Raw genomic sequence first — 16,540 nt, forward strand, 5'->3', positions numbered from 1 at the left:
TCACTCTGCGGATGGGCGATGCTGCCTGAAAGGATGAGGCATGGCCCTTGGACCAGGCCCCCCATGGGGACACCTGTGTGCCAGCCCTATGAAGTCATGGAGCCTCAGGTGGTAAAGGGCCCAGGTTCCAGTGGGTCTTGGTTAATAATGGGACATTCAAAATTAGGAAGGGGATTGTTTCTCATGCTGAGCTTTTCTCTAGATTTAGTAGGTACAGATGTAAATAAGGAACAGTAAGGAAACATTCTTTAAAATCTCCTTCTACCTACCTTGTTCATGTCACATGCAGTTCCCCAAATCCCAGTTTTGTCATAAACACATACTGGGCTGACTGGAGAGCCAAGTGGTTCCCTTTCTCACTCTCTCTAAAATCCATAATCCCAAACTACATTTTGTTATGGGCTGAATTGTTTTCCCTCCCTGCCAATTTGTATGTTGACCCCCAAATCCCCATACCACAGAATCTCTTATTTGGAGATAGAATCTTTACAGAGGTAATCCTGTTAAAATGAGGTCATTAGAGTGGGCCCTAATTCAGTGTGTCTTTTATAAAAAGGGGAAATACAGATATGAAGACATCCTTAAAGGGATGATCATGTGAAGAGACCCTGGAACAAGATGTCCATCTCCAAGCCAAGGAGAGAGGCCTGGACAGATTCTCCCTCACAGCCTCAAAGAGACCAGCCCTGCTAGCACCTTGATCTTGGACATGTGGCCCCCAGACTGTGGGACAATAAACTTCTGCTGTTTAAACCACACAGTTTACAATACTTCGTTATGGTAGTCCTAGAAAACCAATACAGCATTGCATAATAATCCTTGTTTTTCATTCTTAAAATGTATTATTACCTGCATAAATACTTCACCCATGTGCAGTGGATGGTCAGGTGGAATAAACTCATGGTCCTTTTCAATTGTAAGTTTCCATAGGACAGGACCTAGGAATTGATGACTTGGTGGCCACAGCCCCTGACAGACCAACTATGATTACAGTCCTTAATAAATGCTTTTATAATACTAACTGCAAAGAGGATGTTGAATATCAGTGCTTTAATATAAATCACCTCTTGCTTGAAATGTATAAAATGAAGTAGGGATAATGTACCTGGTTGCTCCCATCTCATTCACAGACACATATGAAATTCTTGTAAATGTGAATTCCATGTAGCAGCAGCTCCTGGAGACTGGAACACGCTATTTTAATGCAAAATTATCAGATGTAAGACTGCAGCAGCCTTCCCCCTAGGGATCAGCTCACCCTGCAGCCAGTGGCCTTCACTGTTGTTCTCAATGCTCTGTCCCCAGTTAGCTATATTCAAATTATCATGAGTGATTTCAGTATCTCAAACCCAAAACACAGGCCACTCTGGTCAGCTTGTACCCACTTCTGAATTTGTTCTTACTGGCTTATTTCTACACCATTTCTAGAATTTGTATGTTATCTCCACTTTCATTGCCATCATGATAGCCGTCACAAGATCACACTTGTATACACTGGACATCTTCAATTTTAAACTGAATTCTAGATGTAACGTTAAAAACTCCACCTTCAATGTGGTATCAAGAAAGTTCTGTTTTTCATGAAATCTCTATGTACAAATATTTCATTTTCTGAATAGCATCTTGATGTGTTAATTATCATGAGGCAGTGAGATATTCCTAGAGATGAACTTTGCTTCTCTCAGGATGAGCTGCACACGTGCTGAGCAGTGAAGCAGCTGTTCTCCCAAAAACCTGTGGCTTCAGCACAAACTTTCACTGAAGGTACACAAACAGCCTACCAAAAAATGTCTTTATTCATAGGATATAAGGAACATACTGATTTCCTTGGGCGGCCATAACAAAGTGCCACAAACTGTTTGGCTTAAAACAATAGAAACTTACTCCTTCACAGTTCTGGAGGCTGAAGTGTGAAGTGAAGTGGTCAGCGGGGCTGCACTCCCTGAAACTGTAGGGGGATCCTTCCTCACCTCATCCTAGCTTCTGGTGATTTGCTGGCAATCTTTGGCATTCCTTGGTTTGAGGTTGTGTAATGCAATTCTCTGCCCTTGCGGTCACATGGCCTTCTCCATGTCTGTGTTGTCACATGGCCAACCTCTCATAAGGACTCCAGGTACACCTACCTGTGTGTAGGTAGCCCCATGGGCCAGTAGGCCTACCCTACTCCAGTATGACTTCGTGCTAATTAATTACATCTCCAAGGATTCCATTTCCAACCAAAGACAAATTCTGAGGTACTGGGGGTCAGGTCTTCAGCATATATGTTATTTTTTGAGGTCGTTGGGGACACAATTCAACCGTAACAAGGGCTAAGGTAAATTTCACACGTTTATGTTTTCAGAGCAACTCATAAGGCAGTGTTTTTGCTTAATGGAGACAAAAATTTTATCTATAATAAGTGTATAAAACGCATAGGCATAGTTTAAAGAATTATAAAGCAAATATCCATGTAACCCCCATTCAAGAAGCAGAACATTGCTAATGCCACAGAAGCCCGTGTGCCCCTGTTTCATCAAAACCCTTTTGCTGGGATCCAGCCAGCATCTCACACTGCTCTGAGTTGTCATGTCTGTCTTCTCATTCTTTATCTTTCATGACCTTGATATTTTTTAAGAGTACTGCTATCTACTTTGTAGTATGTTCCTCAGTTTGGGTTTGTCTGAGGTTTCCTGTGACTAGGTTGAGGTTATACGTTTTTGGCAAGAATCCCAGAGTTGTGCCCTTCTCAGCGCATCAGTTGGCACATGACGTTCTCACGTCTTACCACTTCATGAAAGTAGTGTCATTAGTTAACTTCAAGTTGGCATTTTTCCTTTTGTAATAGTATCTTACAGGGATACACTGAGGTCATGCACATACCTTATTTCCTGTCATGCTTTTGCTACAATTAGCATTAACAACTCCTATCTTTACAATTATAAACTGAGTTAAAAATAATTGATTTCCTTACATCATGTCTTCTATCTCTACTTTCCCATTTATTTATTCAATCATTTACTTACATAATGGATACTTATTTTATTCTGTGGTTTACATTACTAGCATTATTTTTTCAGTGTGTCCCAGATTTGGCCGTATGAAACAAGAAGTTGGCTATGTCCTTTTATCTCCCTCTCCCTATCATTTGATGAGCTCTTCCTTACTTTTTTTTGCCTCACAAGATGTTCCAGTATAATTTCCTCACATCTTTGCCCCAGACCCCAAAATCAGCAATTTCTCCAAGGAGTCCTAGTTTCAAGAGAATGGTATTTAGAAACCAGTATCTGAGCACTAGCCATGCTCATTGCTACTGGGCGTCTTTGCTGTTAGACACTCTCAGGAGACAAAGCTACAAAATACATACATGTATATCCACACACACTCATCTACCTGTATTTTCCAGCCATCAACCATGAATTCCTCACTTCTACAATTATTCCAGTCCAACATCACAGGGTTCATTCTAGGCTTTCTCAACTTTAACTTTTTCAGTGAGAAACTTTGCTTTCACTGTTCATTCTATATTTGCCCAATCTTAATATGCACAAGGTTTTTGGAACTGTTAATCCATACCACTTCACTGACTATAGTATTTGTGTATTTTTGTCTTTAGAGTGTATACAGTACAGACAAAATCCTGTTTTCCAAGGTTTGCTGGTTTTCTTACCTCCTTCAGTATGGTAATGTCAACAATTTGTAGTATAGGTACATTCATTTATTTGTACTTTGAGTTCCTTGCACATCATGGTTCATTTTAATTATTTTTGGAGTATGTGACACATTACTATAATTCTGAGTTAGAATTAAACAAAAATGTATACTAGAGAGGGGGGTCACTTGCCCAAATACCCCATTCCCAATCCTCCTTTACACTCTGTACTCACCCACTCTCTGTAGGTGGCCAGTCTCATGAGTTTCTTTAGTCTTCCTGTTTATTTTGTACAGATAAACGTGTATTTCCTTATACTGCCTTTATTTCATGAGGGGTGGTAAATTGCACTCCTCCACTTTGCTTTTCTCACTTACTGTACCCTGGAAACCATGTCAGTTCATAGAGCTCTTCCTCATACTTTTTACAGCTGTGTAGGATGCCATTATGTGGACATACCATTTCTTGAATTGCCCTCCAGTGTATAGGCAGATAGGTTATTTCCAAATATTTTGCAATTACAACCACTGCTGCATTGAACAAAACCTTATGCATATGTGCTTTTGCATTGTTGGAGGGTGTCATCAGATATTTTCTTAAAAGTGGGATTGCTGGGTCAATAGGTTAGGTATATTTTGGTTTTATTAGATATTAGATATAAGTTCCTCTTAAGAAAGGTAGTTTGTGTCTGCCAGCTACATGAGCATTTCACCGTGTTGTCACACTAAAATTCCTTCCATTCTAATAGGTGAGAAAATGGTATCTCAATTTTTATTTGCATTTGTTTGAATTTTTAAATATATTTAGGGACTTCTGAAAATCTTTTTCTTGGTGAGTTTTCTGCTTTTTTCTCAATCAGAATGTTGGTCCTTTGTCCTTCAATTTTTAAGTGTTGGTTTCATGATTTTGTGAAGCTAATATTGATTTGTCTATTTGTAGTCAGTTTTTATTAAGAAACAGGGTTATCTTTTTCATTACTATTTTTTTGTACTACTTCTTAGGTCATAGAGCCAAACCCTGTCCTGCCAACATTAGTACTGAGCTTAGATGGGACTGACTCACTACCTATGAGAGAATTTAATGTGTTTCAAAACCAAACAAAAATCATTTTTTGAGTGCTTAAGATACATTTTGGTATCTTGTACATTCCTATCCTCTTGACTAATGGAAGATAAATAGGGACAGTTTTTCTAACAGGGTATTTTAAAATTAGAAACAAACTGTATAAAGATCTAGTTTAGTTTCCATATATTGTAATTATATGCTACTCTTTCAAAAATTTGCTCTTTTCAGTCTTAAATTCACAAGACAAATAGTAACACTGTCTTTATGAAGATTACAACTTTGGAGTGTTTCATATTGAGACATTAAATGTTGATTTTGTTTTAAAGATACTTATCTTCGAGCTCTTAGAACATGTCCATAAATGCTATAAAAGTTGATCAAAGCTCAATTAAAGTATTTAAAGATTCAATTACCGGCACCAATACTGCATTATTTGTGATAGGATATTATGAAATAGCAGAGTAGAAACCAGACAGTACCTAGCATTGCTTTGCCTACTGATGTCAAAGATCCATCATATCTTCCCTTCATGGTAGGTGAGATTTGCAGAGGAAGTGGTAGTGAACTACAGATGCCCCACTCGCTGCTGCTGCCCAAGAACAAGGGAGATTAAGGCTGCTGTACAGGGATGGTATTTGAGGGCTCCATCATTCTTAGGGTATAAAAATACAGGTTCTGGCTTGTAGTTGTTTGTTTTTAGCATTAGTTTCTCTTCTTATACTTGATTTATAAAGAATTAAGGGAGACAGCATGGAAAAAAACAACAGTGGTTTGAAAATAAAATTTTCTAAAAAATCATCTTCTTCTTGGTATTAAAGCAAAACAAGTCCAAGTTGTCTTTAGTTTTTCTAGACATCACTAAAGACAGTGAACGGTAAGATCAGTGAATTTGGTATGATCACTTTAAGGGAAAAATAGTTTATAATAAAAACACTTAAGAAACTTGATTTCCTCTCACCTTTCCCTCCATCTTCCAGGGGCTAGTTGAAACTAAGACAGTATTAGGTTATTTCCCACCAGAGTAATGTCAAAGCTTTGACAGAGTATTGCTGCATCTTCAGGAAAGATCTGTAGAAAGTTGAAGTCAGTGAGCAAATTGAAAGTAGTTTCATACTTAGAAATTTATAAAGTTTCCATATAGTTTAAATGCGCTTTTGTACTGGTTGAGAAGTATAAAATACTTGCTTACATCAGTAACAAAGAATTACAATTATTGTGAAAAATTTTATCACACTTTAGCAAAATGTTTAAAAAGTGTGTTAAACATTCTGGCCCTTTAAAAAATATGCTTAAATACATATAAAAGCTGTGGATGGACTACATTTTTTTTTAATGATACGGTTATAATAAAAAAGAACACTTTTATACATAGGATTTTATTTTGCACGGCTATAACAATTCATTATAGACCAAGGGAGAAAAGAAAAGAAGGATAAAACCACCACACTGAGTAAATTACTAAAGCTTCTCTACTTTTTAACAGGATTTTCCACCTGGAAGATTTATTGTCATATTCCCTTCAAAACAAACAAAATGCTTACCATATTTTAAAGATTATAGGTTGCCACTGAAAGAAAAATTTTACAGTCACTGTACATCAAGGTTGAAAAACTGTCCTGCATGAAAAATATACTTAGAAATCACGTGAATAAAAGAAAAAGAAACATTATTGTGTTTAAAGAAAGATTAAAGTCCTCATAATGTGCCACTTAAATGTGGACATTCATTCTTCTTGAAATCACTTAGGTGTAGGGAGTTTTTGCTTCCGCCCATTTCATTCATTATACTGTTTTTTTTACTTAACAGTATTCATTAAGGCAAACACATCCTTTTCTGAAGAGGTCTTAAAGAAATTGTGGACAAACAGCAAACTTTTGGCATTAAAACAGGTTAATACACACATAGCCTTTAGTAATGTACATTAAGAATATTTATCTTGGACTAGTGACAAGAAAAGATGAACATGCTTGTTAACAATGTCAAAAAGTTTAAAATTCAGTGTCCAAGCAATTCCTAACAATGCTTTTGCTGCTTTAAGCTCTAAACAGTATAGAATTTATGCAAATGCATTAAAGAATTCAAGCTTGGCAAATTACACCCAAGCAGGTTAAATTGTATATACAGAAAGTAAATGATAGATACAGAATTAAAAGAGTCCTTCTGTTTTTCCTTATAGCCTTGAAAATTGACAAAACTTTTTGAGGACAGTTCTATAATATTAAACATTAGGTAACCATAGGTATTGGGAAACCTACACAAACCAATTTAAAATACTCAAGATAACTTTGTAGTGTTTAATACAATTCAGTTTGTAGGTAAGGGCACAAGACAACATTTAACAAAAATAATCACATCAATTGACCTAGAAATTAAATGCAAATAGATAGGAATACAATCTCCAAAATTTGTCTTTTCAAGTGAACATCAACCATTTATTCAAAGTTATACAATAATTTGAAGGATTAAAGTCTTCTGCGACATAAAGCCATTTCAAATAGTTTCATGTCTCAGCTGAGCAGGAGGTGAGGGTGAAAGAGTAAGTGAGTAGGGCCCCTCTGGGGAGCAAGACAGTAAAAACGGCCTCAACAGCAGCCTCCCCCAGCCTGCTGTCCTCCCTGATTGCCTGCATGTGTGGCATTAGTAGCAGCATGCTGAGGGCCAATTTTAATGCCATTTGCCTGAAATGAAAAAGAAAAGGACAATAAATTTAACTGGATCCAACCAGGTAAGTTAGAAAAAAATCTATTTCATTCTTAGTGACACAATTTCACCAAACAACTAAAAAAATATACAGCCAGCAGATTTTTTGCAACAATTAAGACATTATCTCTTAGGGGATGTTCCTTCCCTTTAAAAACAATACTATGAAAATACTTCTGAAAATAATTCTTTATCACACTGGGTACTGGGTGAACAGAAACTGAACAGTGCTGCTTTTCAGAGAATTCTCACAATGGAGAAAATGTTTAAAACAATCAGGGCAAGTAGTCTTTAAAGGATAAAAATATGTAAAGCCTACGCTGCTCTAACACAATGTAAAATCCTTTCTCTAGACAGCATTTCTGTCCCATGTTGAATCAGCTGTACAGGCTAAGGGCATATGAATGTTCTGTGTCATCAATAATTTCTATGATCCCCAAAGACATGGCAGCTTGCCAAGAACCCACACACAGAGTAGTTCTTTCATTCATCAAACTCACACTTATGTCTTAACCCTCACTCCCTCAAGTGGATTTTACCTAAAAATACAACACTTTGAGAAAAGTAATACAGTAGCTTCAGAAATTAAGCTCTTAAGGAAACTTTACGTCACAGTAAATCTCAGATTTATAGTGCTTGGCAGTTGTTCTGCAACAGTAGTAGCCTTGGGGTTTCTGGCACTAGCTCAGTATTGACAGCAGCTGATGTGGTTTCTTTTCGCTCTTTTGACTCCTCTTTAATAAAAAGCATGCCCTATGGCTCATTGGTTTTGCCCCCTCTGGGCTGGTAGCAACTTCTTGAGGAATCAAGGAGTCAGACTTGGCATTAGGCCAAATAAATTGCACAGCCTGCTGGCTCCTGACAACACATTACAATCAAAGCTGCACCAGGCCCAGTAAAGCAGTCAGCTACTATGTGAAACCAGACAGAAAAAGTGAACATGCCCTTTTAAACAGAGGTCCAATTACTGTTGAATTTATATGGCATTAGTCTCTAAACTGTGTCACCTTTAAATTAACTTGAGATCTACTGCCATAAGCCTAGAAGACAGGATTTAAAAACTATATTACTCCAAATTAAAATAAATGAGAAAATCAAGTACTTTTTGGAAACCTTAGGCAAACCATCATTTGTTTTAGCAAAGAAGATTGAGGCAAATAATAAAGAGCCTTGTGTATGTTTAGGCCAAGAGACACACATGCAATGGCCTCCTAACCTAATGCTTCCCTAACTGCAACTAGGGGAGGAGTAAGGGTGTTCTCTGGGGAGTAAAATGTCTTAATGTAGAATGGCAAAAGTATGTGAAAGTATATAATAATGCTATATCCACATAAAAGATCTGAAATAAACAAGGATAAACGGATAATAGGGATTTGAGTCAAAACAATGACCTTTGGTAAACACTCTGATTTATATGCTCAAAGCTTTATATTTTACCTTAATCATGTTGATCAGAATTGGCTCAAGATAATTCTACAAGAAAACTAAACCAATGCCGATTATCTATTACATACATTAATTTAGTCTCTTGAAAAGATGCTATGGTATATTGGGAGTAATTTCCAAATTGGGTATTTCCCTCTTTCACACCAAACTGAGAATCTTGCATTAGCAGTAACATAGTAAATGCATTTACACACTAGAAAATTATTCCCCAAAGCAGATGACACCATACGGATGTGTGAATGAAAGTGGATTTCCTTCTCTCTTTGGAGGATTCATATTATTTTGCACTGTTTGCAATAAATGCATAGGGTCACTTACTTTAAAGTGATGCTCTACTAAAGAACATAAACACTTAACTATTTCAGTTGGACAATTATGAACTAATGGATTACTGATATCACAGAACTATTTTAGGGATTAAAAAATATATAAAATTGTGACTTTAAGTAGTAATTGAAATCCAATTCTAAATTCATAGTAGCCAGTAATATTTATATGTATATACCTCATTATTAATGTCAAAGACTCCTTCTTGGATTTTTTCATAAATTTCTTTTGCCGTATTAATAAATGCCTGCAATATAAGGTAGAGAAATTGTTTCAAATTATTTAAGAACACAACAGTAAAATAACATATTAAAGTTCTATAGAATATCATTAACTTTCAACATAAGGAAAATCAATGAACGAACTATATCATATTAACAAAATAAAGGACAAAATATTTGGCAAAATTCAACAACCTTTTATGATAAAACACTCAACAAAATAGGACTAGAAGGCAGCTTCCTCAACCTGATAAATAGCATCTAAGAAAAACCCATTGCTAACATTGCACCCAGTGGTGAAACTGAAATCTTTCCACCTAAGTTCAAGAACAAGGCAAGGGTGTATGTGAATGCTCATTAACATAATTAGGGCAACAGCTAAAAAAGTGGAAACACCACAAATATTCATCAACTGATGAATGAATGAAAAACAAAATGTGGTATAACCATATAATGGAATATTATTCAGCCATAAAAAAGTACTGACTAATACTGTAGTGAGGATGAACCTTGAAAACATCAAGCTAAGTGAAAGAAAACAGACATTAGAGGCCACACACAGTACGATTCCACTTGCAAGAAATGCTCAGAAGAGGCCAATCCACAGAGAGAAAAAGTAGATTAATGGTTTAATGGTGCCAGCCTGAGGGGAAGGGGGGAATAAGAGAGCAACTGCTAATGAGAATGGGGTTCTTTTGGGGGTGACAATGTTATGGAATCAGACAGTGGTGATGGCTGCACAACTTTGTGAGTCCACTGCAACCCACTGAACTGTGCCCTTTAAAAGGGTGAATTTTATAGTGTCTCAGAAAACAATTTATAGCTGGGGGTGGGGGTATATGATAATGTGAGAATACCACACATAAGAAAAACAAGTCAAGTAGACAAATTGCATAAACGTCCATGTTGAAACCAGCTTACTTTTGAAAGCTACTATTCCATACAGTATCCTTTTTGCCAAGACAATGTATCATTACTTAATGTATAGTTTAAAAGAAAAAGAATCAAAAGATGCATATGATTAAGAGATAAAAGGCAGCTCAATGTCTATGCTAGGTTGGATATGTCTTTTCCCATAAAGCATACTACTAAATTGACAAAAAAAACTAGTGTAGAACACTGTAACCAAATTAGGCTTCTAAGTATCAAAATTAACCCACAAGCATTCTATATTTATGTAAAATACTAAGACATTTTATACAAATTTTGCCAGTGTTACAGAAGGTATATATAAACTCAGGTTCTAAACTATCAGATTTGGGAGATCACACGTAATAGTATTAATACTGCAAGTCAGGTCCTCTTCAATTAGCATTCTATGAAAATTTATGAAAGAAGGCTATTCTCCACTACCACTGATACAGACTAAATTCAAAATCTAAAAAGTAAACAGGTTCACGAGGAGGAGCAAATCATACCTTTTGTGTTTTCTGTACTAGAAACATTTGACTGCTGAACCTGACACCAGAGCTTTTGTTTCCTAATTAACAGGACTGATATGTTTTCACCTTTAAAGGCCTTACAGCTCCCCAGAGTAATCAATCCGCTGCAGCTCAATTACTGCACCAAGAACACACCAGTCAGTAAAGGAGACATGAACGACAGCGGCAGGAGCAGAGAGATATGAATATGCATAAACTCTAAGTGGCTGATCGAATCATCAGAAAGGGTCATGAGAATCTGCAGCAAAATAATGAGAAGAATTAATCACTGCAGATTCGCAAGGCACTTTAGGAAGCGAATGTGTTTTTCACGTGTGTTGGAGTTAGAGTGTAGGAGAAATTGGCTTTCAGCCAACTATGAATTGATTCACATTCCTCAAAATTGACGTTATCCTTATAAATAAGAAACAACTTAGCTTTATTTCTAATAACATGTCAATTATGGTGATGGCCTGAGAAACCAGGTTAACCAGGTACTGAAATGAAGAGATTCCTAAACTCACAGGGTTGGAACTCCTCATAAGGGCACCCACATGTGTACATTCCATTCAACATTAGAACTCAAGATTCCATAAATATGAGAAATAACTTCATATAAACAAGCATTTATATTATAAAAATCGTGATTAAATGTGCAATTTATGTAAGCTGATTTTTTTGCTAATCTGCTGCTTTAAAATCTGGTTTCAGAAAGCTACGCTATATAAAATTTTCCAAGTCACTGTTAATTTTATTACCTAAACAGTACTTAATACTTTATTAAGCACCTTCAAAAAATATTTGTATCCAATGGACTTAAGATGTATTTTGTATCTGAAAGATACACAATTAATTTCATTACAACTGAAATATAAAAAATGGTCATATTTTATTATCTCCATCATCTCAATGGAACAGTCTTTGGACAATGCTACATTTACTTTTCATTCCAACTCTCTGATTACATCGTAAAGATAGTGAAATAAATGTTTTCCACTCCAAGCAATTAGAGAGAATGCTATATAAATGATTGTTTTATCTATATCACAGCAAAAAATTTGTATTTATTATGTATTATAAAGTGATTAATTATGATCAATTGTGAGTCCTCCGAGTTTAAAACCTGATGTGATAAATGTTGACAACAGTATACCTGTTTTAAAACAAGTGTGTAGCTAGGGGCTGAAATCGCTGAGTTCCCAAATACAGTGAACATTAAGCAAATACCATTAAAGGCTTTTTAAGAGATCAAATGAAACTTCTAAGAGCCTCGGGTATCACAGACAGTATCTGTCTGCTAAAACTGTAAAGCATTTCAAGAACTGGGAAAGACAAGAGACCCTTATCAGTTATAGTAATTGGCTAGAATTTTAATTGCTCATTTCACTCTGGTCTCTAAAATTTGATGCCCATATACATTTTTCAAGGTAGAGATGTAACAATCTGAAATACCTTGAAAACACAGGAAAAAACAAGGAAATTAGCAATAATTTAACTAGATACCACAAAACCTTTATACTAAAGCTCATGCTTTAATAGGGGAGCCTTAACTTGAAATTCCTTCCATTCTTAGATATAATTTTAACCAGTTTTACTTTTCTATTTCCCAGGATACAGAAGCAAATTATGAAGAGGGGGAAGGAGGAGAGTGTTGTGAAGGATGCATCCGTGTAAGTGGTAAGTGGGGCGAGCATGTGCAGTAGCAGGGGAAGAGGCAATGGGGCAGCCTGCACACGGAGGCAGCAGTGCTGTGTAGACACCTCACAGCGCCTGATGGCAGAGAACAAGTGTTAATGATGAGGTTCACGTCATCAAGGAGAGAGAGGTTCAGTATTTTCTGCCTAATGTAAGAAATGTAAAATACAGTTTTGAAATGCTTTCATGATTTTTCTCACAAGTACTGATGTTTACCATGGTAAGATTTTGTAACCTGGAAAATAGATAATCTAATATAGATAATCTATCTGGAATATGTACATCCTTAATATCAGAAAAATAAGCAAGCTGCTGGCAGAAAAGTTTTAGCATTAGTTTGCCCCATACTTTAACACGACATCCTAAAGATCACTGCAGGTTTTGTGAAACCTAAGTGAGAACTACAATTAAGAACATTATTCAATATATTCACCATACTCCACATTTCAAATATAGGCAAACCTGAATAGTAATATACAGGTTACAGAACAGGAAAAAATATTTGCAAGACATTTACATCAAAGGATTTCATTATTAGCTCTTTGAAATCAATAATACCTAGGCTGATCCACGACTATGATGTATAAACTGATTTCCTTGTGCCTCTTGCTTTCCCATGCAGGGTTCCACTCCAGTATCAGAAGTCTGACTCTCTCTTCATTTTATCATTAGCTCTCCCCTATTGCCCTACTTTGATTAATGGCCATGTTCATTCCTTTACTTTCTTTAGCCATTAATTGCCCTCTACCTTGGACACTAATCTTTTAACCCTTGGCAGTAGTTATCTGAATGGTACTGATAATACCTAAAACTTAGGTAAATTTTCAGGGATGTCTACAGCACATATTAAAATAAACATAACCAGAACTATAAATACATTATAATTCAAATAAATACTCAGCTAACACACAGACTGATGTGCACCCTATCATTTGTCTACCCAAGGACACCTATGAAATTGTTACCACAGATTCAACAATTCTCTAGGCACTCTGAAAAGATACAGAGAAGAAAACATAAAGCTCTACTATTTATTGCTGATGTAAAACAATTTAGTTGGGAGAATCTAAGCACAAGGGCTTAAGCTTAACTCTCTGTTGAAGATGCAGGAAAAACAAATTTTTTGCACTGAGAGGATGAATTTGTACAGGCTGGACGGAGGCTGGCTGGCTGCAGGCTTCAGATAATGTGTTAAGAGTGCCTTCACAGCCGATGGGAGAGAATAGAGACAAAAGTGAAAATGGAATAATATTTTTAATTCATAAATATAAAAAATATCAATTTTTATCAGGGTTTAACAGTTTTACAGGCAAAATACTAAAAATAAATGGTCTACAACAGAGTAACATCTGATTTCCTTAACATGCTGCCACCTGGTGGCGAGATGAAAATTACAGCATCAGGTAAGAATTCAAAATAAATCAAAGCACCTCAGTTTTATTTAAACATCTTGAACAGATGCTAGAGAACAAAGACTGTGCAAAATAAGTGGCTCTTTAACTTTCTCTTAGAACTGGGAAACCCGAGGTAGCTATAATTCTGTTGGTCTTCTCATTTCCTAATCAATACTATGGACATCACAGGTATTCACCTGCTGAAGCAATTAATAACCAGTATCTACCAAACTCTTAATACAGGCCAGTTACTGTGCCAAGTTACTTACACAGGTTTTCATTATTTCTGAAAATTAAGATATGTAAAAAAACAAGGAAAATTTTATTTTTTGCCCAACTAAATCTATGTTTGTGGGATGAAATTACACCTATAAGATTAGCAAAATGGCTAAGGGTGGGGCTCTAGAACCAGACTATCTGGATTCAAACCCCCAGTGCCACCTCTAATTAGATGTACTTATTAGATATTAGTACAAAGTTGCTTTGTACTCACTGATTAACCTCTCTGGAAAATTAGGGTAATAATGGTGTCTACTTCATACAATTGTTGGGAGGATGAATGTAAAGCAGTGAAAACAGTGCTCGACATGCAGTAAGTACTCAAAGCATGTTAGCTTTCATCACCATGAAGGTCTGAGTGCAATGACATGTGGTGAGCAAGAGGAGAGGGTTCAGGTGTTAAATGTGAATATGCCCGGAAACACTGCAGACCACAAGAAGAGAAATAGTGATCAGGGTTCTTTCATGACTTAAAAGTACCTTGAATAAATAAAACAACATTTAAAAAATAAACTAGGAACACAAAAAGTGTACAGTGAACCCTGAAGAGTAAAATGTACTCAGATAAGACTTAAACATTATCCAAAGGTAGGAAGAAAGTCTTGTGAAAATAGTATTAGAACTCAAGATTAGGCAGTTTAAATATGAAAACTCCTTCAAGTTCTATAACTTTAAATGCTGATTCACTTGATTTAGTGGCAGTAGGGGAGAACTCACACATACATCATCCAGTACAGTAGCTTTCAAAATGTGTTTCATGGAAATCCTACAGAGACCCTCTCATGGGGATAAGGTAGGAAGGAAGGAGATACCAATGGAGGGAGAACCATTTTCTTTTCTCCCCCCTCATTTTCCATGGCATCATCAATTCCAAAGTAGTGGTGGCTCTGCTTTTATTTCTTTCATTCATAATTTCCTGTTTCATTAGAAGAAAAAAAGGGCCACTGCTACATCTACTGATCTGTAACTCTCATTTTATAGACAGGATTGAGGTGCAAAATGAGAAATGACTTGCCCAAGACCATGCTCAAATATAGCAGAGGAGGATTAGCAGGATTATATTCTGCCCACCACATGTGTCTTCCTTTTAGTAGTCTCATTTATCTTTAACACAACTCAAAGGAATATTCATTTGTCTTATGTTGTTAAAAGTGAACATGAAAAACACACTCTCCTCACATCCTACAAAAAGCTTCTTGCTAGAACTTACTTTGGATTTCTAGGATTATTTTTGGCAGTACATAGTTATGATTATTTACATCCTTTGTGTTCTTTTATCTCTCTACAAAAATTGCTGTCACCAATGAATGCTTATTAAGAAAGAAAGGAGGCGGCCTAAACAAATCCTGATCCATTTTACCAGGGAAATAAAGGGGAGAAGAAACCAGAATTATTAGATTAGAAAGGTTTGGGGATAACAGCACCTAAGAATTTCCTGTTCCTACTTTCTGTCAGAGATAACACACAAGTATGTGCACTATTCCTTAGTAATTCAGTTCTTCCATTCAAGCATTTACTGAGTTCTTGATTTGAACCAGGCACTGAGCATACTCAGGTAAATATGAATGTCTTTAACCTCAAGGATGGTAGTACAGGATAGTTGTAAATCCAAAATTGGGTCACAGTATGAAAGCTTCCAAAACAGTCATTTAGAGGGGTAATGTGGCATGACCACTTCTGATGTGTAAAAAATGTAAAAAACTGTTGAGAAGGCCCTGTGAATGAAGGCCTGAAGGATAAACTCCCACTCATTTTATTAGGAAAATTAAGAAGAGAATGAGCATTCTGGGAGAGGCAGATTTTAAGCTCAGTTATGTTGAAATCTGGTGACTGGCAAGGCATGGGAGATGAAGTTAGAGAGGTAGCACAATAGACAATCAGGAACCCTGAACAGATAAGCAGGTGAGAGATGAAGTCAGATGATAGTTTACAGAGGATTAATTATAAAGAGGCAAAGCAGGCAACAGGGGAGACCAGCACAGAGTCTTGAACAATAATGCATGTAAGAAATAAAGATCTGACAACAAGAATAGAGAAAGCAAAGATCAAACTTAATGCCTACTTTGGAGAAATTAACAGGACTTGGTAAAAATAGGTAAGAATGGAAAGGTGTTTAATGATGACTCTATTTGGGCTTAAGCAATGGAGATTTGGAAGGGAATGCCATGAAATGAGAAAAATATAGAAAATCAGGTTTTAAGGAGTGAGTGGCAAATTTTGGACTCATAGAATTCTAATGCTTATGTGATATACACAAGTAGGAAAATCTCTGCTGCTGGTAATCTATATAATTGTGTGCCTATATGGCTATACACTATAGATAAATGTGTGAGTGTGTAAGTGCATGTAATACATGTATCAGCA

At 36.2% G+C, this 16,540-nt stretch overlaps 1 protein-coding gene across 1 annotated transcript in view; it reads right to left on the bottom strand.

The window, feature by feature from the left end:
• Positions 1 to 5,996: 5,996 nt before the first annotated feature.
• The window catches only part of RAB2A (RAB2A, member RAS oncogene family), a 113,603-nt gene continuing 103,059 nt past the window's right edge, over positions 5,997 to 16,540 (bottom strand). Inside the window, exons 7-8 of the mRNA XM_036907546.2 lie at positions 9,345 to 9,413; positions 5,997 to 7,371 (exon numbers count right to left, since the gene is read on the bottom strand). Coding sequence (XP_036763441.1) covers positions 7,276 to 7,371; positions 9,345 to 9,413 — 165 coding nt within the window. The 3' untranslated portion in view covers positions 5,997 to 7,275. The remainder of the gene's footprint in view (positions 7,372 to 9,344; positions 9,414 to 16,540) is intronic.

The sequence above is a fragment of the Manis pentadactyla genome, chromosome 3 (genome assembly GCF_030020395.1).
Source record: "Manis pentadactyla isolate mManPen7 chromosome 3, mManPen7.hap1, whole genome shotgun sequence".
NCBI classification, from domain to species: Eukaryota; Metazoa; Chordata; class Mammalia; order Pholidota; family Manidae; genus Manis; species Manis pentadactyla.